At 39.0% G+C, this 10,700-nt stretch overlaps 1 protein-coding gene across 2 annotated transcripts in view; it reads left to right on the top strand.

Moving 5' to 3' along the window:
- Positions 1-7,895, top strand: part of LOC118804612 (complement C3-like) — a 52,595-nt gene extending 44,700 nt beyond the window's left edge. For both annotated transcript variants that reach the window (XM_036565164.1, XM_036565162.1), the window contains 7 exons: positions 1,527-1,616; positions 2,903-3,008; positions 4,741-4,830; positions 5,090-5,170; positions 5,928-6,020; positions 6,447-6,594; positions 7,538-7,895. In XM_036565164.1, the coding sequence (XP_036421057.1) occupies positions 1,527-1,616; positions 2,903-3,008; positions 4,741-4,830; positions 5,090-5,170; positions 5,928-6,020; positions 6,447-6,594; positions 7,538-7,679 (750 nt within the window). In that variant the 3' untranslated portion in view covers positions 7,680-7,895. The remainder of the gene's footprint in view (positions 1-1,526; positions 1,617-2,902; positions 3,009-4,740; positions 4,831-5,089; positions 5,171-5,927; positions 6,021-6,446; positions 6,595-7,537) is intronic.
- Positions 7,896-10,700: the final 2,805 nt, after the last annotated feature.

The following is a 10,700-nucleotide window of genomic DNA, read 5'->3' as shown; positions in this document are numbered from 1 at the left end:
ATATGCTAATTCAGATATTTTATATGTTTTTATTCTATTTTTTTCTGCATTCATGACTTTTAAATTTTTATGCAGATTGTAATAGGTTTTTGAATCGATAAATACTGGAACACAAAAACGTATTGTTTATTGGCTTTGACAATAACAATAAAAACAGTTTTTTTGTCATGTTTGTGCAAAGTCTTAGCATGAGAATTGCATTTTTAAATTACAAATTATACATTCTCCATATACAGTGCAAAATGTGAATAAATATGTTCATAAATATTAATTAAAAGTTTTTTTTTTAAATTTTCATATGGAAATTTACTGTATATTAGTGGCTGCAGAGTTCATAGTTGTAAAATACAGGATACTACCATATTTTAATTCCAGCTTAATACTGTAATCGTACAGCAGCACAACAGCGAGAGTTATCTTGTGGTGAAGATGACAGTGGAGTCACAGTATACAGTCGTTATTTTACTGTTATTTACTGATAATTTGGTTTGGTAAATTACTGTAAAAGTCATGCAGCCAGTCATTTACTGAGATTTTACAGTATTTATGCTGTAAAATTACAATAATACAGTACAGTAATTTCACTAGCACTGCAATGGTTAATTTTACAATTAAAAATTGTAGTGCTAATGAAAATCCTCAGACTGTTCTTGCAGTGGAGTTCAGAATGTTCAGTATTTGAGAGTTACCATCTAAGCATTCCTTCTGTGCCACAACCATCCATGGCTGAGTGTCTGAGACAGTATAACTGTCCTTGCTGTCTCTGGGTGGCCCTCTAACATGCTAGCTGATGTAGCAGAATTAGCAGTTAGTGTTCTCCTCCAAGCGTGTTGAGCTGCCTAGTGACATTATGCTAATACTGAGGGGGGCAGTGGTCCTCAGTGGACCACTGATAGCACTTAGCCATAAAAATCTGTGAAAAATAAAACTTAAGAATAAAAAGAAACATAAAATTAATATAAAATGTAGAACATAGAATTTCTAATGGTAAACAACATTAACACAAGTGCTGCAATGGCAGCTTTGTCAGTTTTGTCAATTTTTTTGCCTCGAGATTCACGTCACATATTGTGGGGGTGGGCACCTAAACATAGCTGTGTTGAAAATTTCCCTTCATGCTTTATAGTGATAAATGGGTGGGCCGTAAGGTGGAAAAGGCTGAGAACCTTACTCTACAGGGAACTTAAATATGGCATTTTTCATGCCATACATTTCGGAAACATAGGATATAAAATGTGCCATCATTTCTGCACAGGCCCCTTTTTAATGTAAATGTAAAAAAGCATGTAAATTAATGTATGTATGTAAATTAATAAACATTAATTAGCCTAACAATTTCCAGAAATGTGTTCTCTGTAGAGGAAACTTATTTTTTACTTAGAAAATCAGCAAAGCATGTAATTTGGTCAAGGGTGCCCTTACTTTCAGTCATTTGCACATGACTGTACCTATATGCCCATACAGTTTGTTGATTTTTGGACAGTATAAGTAAGACGACTGCTTGTGTTTGTGCCGTCGATTTGCAGCTGACTAACTCAGTGGATCGCTACATCAACAACTTCCAGGTGGTGGACAACCTGAGCGACAGAGGGTCTCTCATCATACACTTGTTCAAGGTAACATGGAAATATGGTAACGTTCTCATATTGCTAAGCTTTTACGTTACCCTAGCGCTGTCCATCTTACCATAACGTCACCATGGTAATTCGCTGTAGTATGTTTATTGGAATACGCTCCATCCCAGTCATGTAGTATTTATACTGGGACTTGCAGTTAGCAAGACAGGTCTAACTAGCATATAGCAAAGCAACTGAACACATAAGCTTAACTACACAAGTGCCCATAATCCATTAACATCACATTCATGATGTGATTTGAGTTGAATATAATGCTGAATGTTTGTTTAGTACATTTCTAATGTTATGTATTTTTTACTTTCATTTTCTGTTAATATTAATTTTGAGGTAAACTGCCTTACTGCCAGTGAGCTGATCAGCTTGCAAACCTATCAGCACTCTGTAGCAGTGAGGCTAGCCTCCTATTGCCCGAAATCTTTTTTGGTGTTGAAAAATAGAAAATCTAGTGTTTATATAGGTTAGGTTGGTAAGTTTTCATTGTTGTTTAATGTAATACATCTTCTAAAATTTAAGGAAGCTCCTGCATGAATAGCTTTAAACATTGTTCTATAAACATAAACTTTTTTTTGGCTGTTTAGCTCCCAATTATTAGAAAGACTTACCGTGTACTTCCTCTCACTGGCCACTTTATTAGAAACACCTATCCTATACTGTCACTCAGTGGCCACTTTATTAGAAACACCTATCCTGTACTGTCACTCAGTGGCCACTTTATTAGAAACACCTATCCTGTACTGTCACTCAGTGGCCACTTTGATAGAAACACCTCCTTTGTACTTCCATTCACTGTCCACTTTATTAGAAACACCTCCTTTGTACTTCCATTCACTGTCCACTTTATTAGAAACACCTCCCTTGTACTTCCATTCACTGTCCACTTTAATAGAAACACCTCCTTTGTACTTCCATTCACTGTCCACTTTATTAGAAACACCTCCTTTGTACTTCCATTCACTGTCCACTTTAATAGAAACACCTCCTTTGTACTTCCATTCACTGTCCACTTTAATAGAAACACCTCCCTTGTACTTCCATTCACTGTCCACTTTATTAGAAATACCTATATCGACTATATAGGTGTACAATTACAGACGGTCACCCATCTTTTGCTGCAGCCCCCTACCCTGTCCTTCATTGGTCTGTTGTCCAGATATTATCTTATATGTTGTGTACTTATGAAAGTGGGGGATTGAAACTGTAGGTCCACATACTTAGAGGTGTTAAGGAGATCATAATAGGATGAACGTGTGTGTTTATCTTCACAGGTGTCCAACAGAGAGCCAGACATCATCACATTCAGACTTCAGCAGAAGTTTAAAGTCGGGTTGCTACAGCCTTCTACAGTTACTGTGTACCAGTATTACAACAAAGGTACAGTTATAGCACTGTTGTTGCACAGCAGCATTAACACAATTGTACACTTGCTGTTTATTTCTTCTGATGTTTTCACTGTCCACTCTTATTAGAAACACCTGCCCTGTACTTCCACCCACAGGCCACTTTATCAGAAACACCTGCCCTGTACTTCCACTCACTGTCCACTCTTATTAGAAACACCTGCCCTGTACTTCCACTCACTGGCCACTTTATTAGAAACACCTGCCCTGTACTTCCAATCATTGGCCACTTTATTAGAAACACCTGCCCTGTAATTCCACTCACTGGCCACTTTATTAGAAACACCTGCCCTGTACTTCCAATCATTGGCCACTTTATTAGAAACACCTGCCCTGTACTTCCAATCATTGGCCACTTTATTAGAAACATCTTCCCTGTTCTTCCACTCTTTAGTCATTTTATTAGAAATACCTACCGTGTACTTCTATTCAATGGCCACTTTATTGAAAGCACTTAGCCTGTACCTTCAGTCACTGGCCACTTTATTAGAAACACCTTGTACTTCCACGCACTGGCCACCTTATTAGAAACACCCACCCTGTACTTCCACCCACAGGCCACTTTATTAGACACACCTATCCTGTGCTTCCGCTCACCGGCCACTTTATTAGAAACACCTATCCTGTACTTCTACTCACTGACCACTTTATTAGAAACATTTACCTTGTACTTCTACTCACTGACCACGTTATTATAAATACCTAAATCCCCTATATAGGTGTACAGTTACAGACTGTAGCCCATCTTTTGCTGCAAACCCCTACCCCATCCATCATTGGTCACTTTCTGACCACAGGACTGCTGTTGTCCAGATATTATCTGGGTGGTGGATAATGATCAGGCCTCTGACTGAAAATCATGCATGATCTCTTACCGTCAGACATCATAAGCTAACAATTTAGCTAACAATAAAGAGCTGTTATAACCACTGAACCATTTAATTAATCTGTAACTGTATGATGACCAGTTGTTGGATTGGAAGTCTATTAACCTGAATTGGCACACCAATTGTCAGCTTCACAGTCATTTTTTTCACCCTTCATACGAAAGGTAAGGGGAAAAATTAGCTGCCCCCTTGTGGTCAAAGCTGGTATAATGATTTTTTTCCACCTGGTCCTGAAGGGTCAGGCCCCTCTACTGGTCAGCAATGATGTACAGTTGTACAAAGTCTTTGTGCACAAGGACACAGTCATGCTGGAACTTTTTTTCCCCACAAATTTGGAAGCGTTCTGTTGTCTGAAATATCTTTGTATGCTGTAGCATCAACATCACCCATCACTGGAACTAAAGAGCCCAAACCCTAAAAAGCCCCAGATGTTATCCCTCCTCCACCAAGCTTTAAAGTCACTGAGCTCTCCAGTATGAGACATGCTACTGCCAGTGTTTGTCTATGGGGATTGCATGGCTGTGTGCTTGATTTTATACAGCTGTTAGCTGAACTCAATAATTAGAAGGAGTGTCCACACACTTTTGGCCATATAGTGTATTTTCCAGCTGTTTTTGGTATGTTATACAGGCAGAAAAAGTAAATAAAGTGGAACTTAGACTCAGGAATGCACTCAGGTTTTTTTTTTTTCACCTTACCTTTCTTACCCATCTTACCCCTCAGGGCTTCTTTTGTCTTCTGAGGTTATTTTGTCATATGTAGAATGCATTGCTGCTGATAAATGTAGGAAAAGCATGACCTGTGTTTGTGTGTGAACAGATAAACGTTGCAGCAGGTTCTACACTCCTCCAGAGGACAAAGAAGAGCTTGGTCAGATCTGCAAGGACAACATTTGCCGCTGTACTCAGGGTAAGAACACAATGAATGAACACAGACATGCACATACAGACATTGCATACTATTCCAAAACAATTCCGACTGTAACCACCTCCTTGTTTCTACACTCACTGTCCAGTTTATCAGCTCCACTTACTGTATAGGTGCACTTTGTAGTTCTACAGTTACAGACTGTAGTCCATCTGTTGAGATGCAGCAGAAGGACATTAGGTTCAGAATCACTGGTGAATACCCTCAGTGATCTTTAACCTCCTAAACCCATTCTGTACAGGTGACTGCTGTGTCGTGAAGACAGACGATCAGTCATCGGTGAAGGACAGGCATAGCGCCACATGCACTGGAATTCACCATGGTAACTGTTGCTGACAGCATTACATGAAGGAGTCATAGTTGAAGTTGAAGCTAAATTTAAAGCAAAGTTTGTGCATAATTAAGTGTTTAAGATGTAAACAGAGTCATTCAGAGTGGTTTGGTGTGAAACGCTCTGTTCTAGAGAGACTTGCAGAGTCAGAGCTGTTCACAGTGGTGGTGATAGGAACCAGACGTCCACCTCTAAAAGCTCCCTCACAGAAAGTTACTACATGAAATGGTTAGGAATATGTTGCCTGATGCCTGAGACAGTGGTTTACCACAGTGTTTTAGCTTTGAGGTATAATTTTTAATATCCGTTCGTGGCGGAGGGGTACATGCAGGGCGTTATAAGGCAACATAGTCCAAAAAGAAAACTTCATTTTTCCAGATTTCCCTCTATTTTGTTGACTTGTTGTAAGACAAAATAGTTCCCAAAGAAAACTTGCTTGTTCAGATTTATGACTATTTGACCATCATCAACATTGCCTATAAAAGTTCAGACGACACATTTAGCTTTAGAGGATTATTTTGGATAATAAATAAAATGGCTAATTTGGGTTGTGGCTCTTGTTTTCTGTCACCACTGTAAAGAGATCTGAGTGTGTTTCTCTGCAATTTTACATCAAACCACTCTAAATTACTCTGTTTACATCTCGAACGATTAAATTATGTAGAATTTTTGAAAAATTACTGGAATTTAAGTTGGAATGTCTGATTGAAGCTTTGTTAACATAGCTGTGTCCTTTTTTCCTCTCCAGTGTTCAAGGTCAGGGTGCTGAGCGTCAGTACCAGCCAGTACGACAGATATGAGATGGAGATCCTGCAGGTTATAAAGGAGGGAGATCCTACAGGTTAGAAAGGATCTGTCTGTGTCTGGGCAGTACAGCGTTGTGCCGACAGTGTATAATATACTGTTTTTTTATATTTGTCTGTTTTAGTATATTATCACAGTCAGAACAGTGAGCTTAAAGTGGGGAATCCGGCCTAAAACTGGCATTTAATATGTTATTTATGTTATGCCAGATTCTGTAGCGCAGCCTCATCAGAACGACCAAAATCACTGTAAATTAGTAGACTGTGTTCTCAAATCTATGCCGTAAAATGCAACTCGAGCAAGGGATATTCTGGAGATTTAATTTTGCCATTTATATTTTCATTTTATAATTTCTGAGCGATAAAAATAATTGAAAATAATAATAATAATAATAGTAGTTATTACTCTTTCTGTCTTCAACTTATGAATGTAAAAAAGGGGTAAATGTTTTTTGTGCACGCAGGTTCTGAGGTTGGCCTGAAGCCGCAGGACACCAGAGTGTTTCTCTCTCATGCAGGCTGCAGGGCGGGGCTGAACCTGCAGACAGGACAGGACTACCTCATCATTGGCCCGACCTCTGACATATGGCACGAAGGCAGCACTTCCAGCAGGTAACATTAGAGATCTACATGCATTACATCTATTCTAACAAATGCTTTGTGTCTATTCTGCACTAAACACTCATACCACAAGGTTAGTACCATAAGGTTCATATTTCGGTTCGGTGTAATGATGATGCTGAAACTAATTAGCAAGAAGCTGGAAAAAATGGTGAACAGAGCCGTAGATGATTCCATAATATTTGAGAAAACAGTGAGAATGAAGTTATAATAAGTAGGTGGCGCTGGGTTCGATTCCCCGGCCGGGTGACCAGGGTCCTCTCTGTGTGGAGTTTTGTTTTGTGTGGGTTTCCTCCCACAGTCCAAAGACATGCAGTCAGGCCAATTGGAGACACTAAATTGTGCCTAAGTGTGAATATACACCCATCAGGCATAACATTATGACCACCTCCTTGTTTCTACGCTCATTGTCCATTTTATCAGCTCCACTTACTATATAGGTGCACTTTGTAGTTCTACAGTTACAGACTGTAGTCCATCTATGTCTGTGTCTGATCCACTCAGACCAGCGCAACACACAAAAACAGGCCACCACCACATCAGTGTTACTGCAGTGCTGAGAAACAGCAGAACATAAACGTTAAATATCAGACTGAAGGTCAGAAAACGATTCTGTAAGTTTGCTGGTTCAGTTAGTTCAGAGTTCAGCTCCAGTCCTGAAACCCCTGCACTGCATAACTGTGGTTTCCCGGTTAAAATACCTGATATTATTAGATAATTAATCCCTTCTTGAGCTGAACGAGGTGTGGTGGCGAATGACATGGTGCATCTGGTGTTTAGTGGCTGTAAGACTATGGCAAGGAAACAGCCCTGCACCTCTACAAATGCGCCAAACAGTAAACAGTGATATTTCCTATGCTCACTGTATTCTTTCATTATGAGGTTTTCTCTGTAACTTAACGGTAATGAAATGCGTTTCCTCTGTTTTCGGCAGGTCCACATACATTCTGGGTAAGAAGACATGGGTGGAGCGCTGGCCGTCATCAGCAGAGTGCGTCACTCAGGCTGCCATGCAGAGATGTCAGGACCTGGAGACGTTTGCTAATGAATTACTGCGAAGTGGCTGCCAGACCTGAGAAGCACCACCTTCACCATGTACAGATTACAAACACATAAACGAATTCACACACTGTCAACTCAGAACACAAACAACTGTACACAAGCATGCTTAAAACCTTAAATACACACCAGAGATTTTAGCCTTTTTTACTATTCAGATATTAAGTTTGAAACGAATAATCCTAACATGAAAATATGTTATGTTGTCATAAATAAAAAAACAAAAGCTCAAAGGGTTGAATATTCATTTATTGCACTTAACTATCATAAAAGGCAGTCCGTACTGTGATTGGTCTTAAACTCAGCATCATTCATTCAGAGACCTCCCCCTGACTGTGATTGGTCTTAAACTCAGCATCATTCATTCTGAGACCTCCCCCTGACTGTGATTGGTCTTAATCTCTATGTCAATTGTTCTGAGACCTCCATCTGACTGTGATTGGTCTTCATCTCAGCATCATTCATTCTGAGACCTCCGCCTGACTGTGATTGGTCTTCATCTCAGCATCATTCATTCTGAGACCTCCATCTGACTGTGATTGGTCTTAATCCTCATAATTTGTTCTGAGACCTCTATCTGACTGTGATTAGTCTTAATCTCAGCATCAGTGTTCATAACGCTACATGACACCTACATTAGCTCCTTGTGACAACTGACAAGCATATATAGACTTGTTCAAAAAGGAGTTGCATTTACTGGTTTGTCACAGTTTTACAGCAAATACTTCAGATTAAAGCCCAACTTTGAGGAGTCAATCAATTTTTGGCTACATATATATCTATATATCTATCTATATATATCTATATATATATATATATATATCGCTGTTGTCAGAAGAAAACCTTGTATTTCCAAAATGATAACTTTACAGGAGAAGGAAAAAATCTACTTCACTTTACATGTAAGTCAATGGACTTTTTTCCATTTTCCATTTCCATTTTGGGTCGTTTCTTTTGGTCCATTCATCATGAAATTTACACACAATGTAAAGGTTAACAGGTATTTTTAAATAATGGCAAAAACTGAAAAACGAGATACGAGGTTTTCTTTCAACAGCAGCAAATATATATATATATATATATATATAGGCTGGCTTAAGTTGCATGAAACTTTCTTGCAACTTGTTGCATGTTGCAAGTTGCCTTCAGTTTAATTTCTATACAACTTTGCAGTAACATGAAGCTATTCAAGAGCAATTAAAGTAAAAAAAATAAACTAGCAGCCTGTATTTCTTTAACATTGTATTGTCCTCACCATGTAAAGTCTTCCAAGTAGGTGTGTAATTCAACTAGGTACATTCCCATTGGCTGCTGTGCAGCTTGACGCTAGTCCTACATACTGTGTGACTGGCTGCAGTTGTGGTCTATATCGGTGTAAATTAGGCAAAGTGATAATGAAAGTTTATTGATGTTTAATTCTCTAAGCTTATCATCATTATGGGCGAAAACTTTATCGCAGCACTACTTGAGATTGTGATTATTGCCCAGCACTAAACACAGCCTTCCGGAACTTGTACGACATTATAAGGGAATTTTTCCAAATGGCTGTAGAGAAGGCTCAGAAATGCACTCTCATTCAGATCTAAATAAAGCACTGTACAATAGCACTGTTTGCTAGCGTGTCTGCCCAGCTCAATTAGATTCGGAACACACGCCCAGAGTTGCCGTTCCATGTGGTTTTATTTGATTAAACAGATTGAAGATTAGGGAGCTCCTGTGGGTGCTGTGTTTACATGCCGCCGGGGTGTTGACATTAGCCAGGTCAGTTCAGAGCACGGCCCAGACTGCTTTATAGCAAAATACACTCCACACTCGGTTTGTTTAGACCAGGGTCCATATGCAACAAGTATCTTGCCCATTCAGGAGCCACTCTATTAGTCTATATACTCTGTTTATTTAGGGTGAAGTGTGTGTGCCTATGGGCTGTTATGTTTTAATCTGTCTGAGATATTGCAGACTAAAAGCTGACTTCAAAGTGTCTTTTGAATTTACAATGTGGTCGGTCAGCCGAGCAGCTTTGGTGTCTAAAGTTTGCTCTTTTTTGGTTTTGAGCTGTGAGGCTCATGTCTAATGCTGCGTTTACATTATCACAGTAGGCGGACGATGGATTCCGTGTTTTTTTCCATGTTTTTTTCCGTGGAGTACCACCAGTGACAGTGGCAGCGTACTGCAGTGGTCAGCAAAACATTCCGTCAAGGGTTTGATTTTCCCAACCTTGTACGTTAGCCGCAGCAGTAGAACACACTGGATGTCAATTTTTTCGGAAACACCGGCACCGAGTAGTCCAGCATAACCAATCATGTACAACTAAACCAAACTTTAGCAAAAACTGAAACAATGACATTTTTTTCTGCAGAGTTGCATACAATCAAATTTTGAGCACAAATGTCACAGATTTCTTATTCATCTGTTTTATCTTTGCTGTTTCTGTATGATCAAACTCACGTCTGGTGGAAGTGCATGTAAATTTGAGCATAATAGTTTAACAACCTGAAAAAAAAATGCTTGATTTGTGGATAAATGATCCAGATTATGGTCAGTAACATCAATCATATCATCAATAATGATAAAAATAGAAAATAACAGTGACAATGCTAATAACTTTGTACGCAGCAGTCCTAAAGGGGATTGTTTTTATGTGCACTTTGATATAAACAAATAAACGACTATTCATTTCATTTAAAGACTTTTACTTTATACTACTGATGTAGTTAATTAACTACCTTCCAAAAAATGCAAAACCTAGTTCACTAGAAGCCCCTTTTTATACTGCATTATTGCTCAAGCAGCCCTTGTTTTAGGAAAAATCACACCACTTTACCACCTGCTAAAAAACGACGATGTTTTGTTCATTTTGCATTTTATTCTTTCCAATTGCTGTAGTCGTAATACCATAAGCTATTAAAGCTCTGACCAGTAGGGGGAGCAGTACACCTGCTGCTTGACCCCAAACTCCACCCATGAGCCTGTGGAATACTTCTGTTTAATTGGATCGCATTTGAAGCAATAGCAAGAATTGGGGCATACTTAATGTAAAT

This window comes from Colossoma macropomum, unplaced genomic scaffold (assembly GCF_904425465.1).
Source record: "Colossoma macropomum unplaced genomic scaffold, Colossoma_macropomum, whole genome shotgun sequence".
NCBI lineage: Eukaryota > Metazoa > Chordata > Actinopteri > Characiformes > Serrasalmidae > Colossoma > Colossoma macropomum.
Note: the sequence above shows the minus strand (reverse complement) of the source record. Positions and strands in the feature narration are given on the sequence as shown.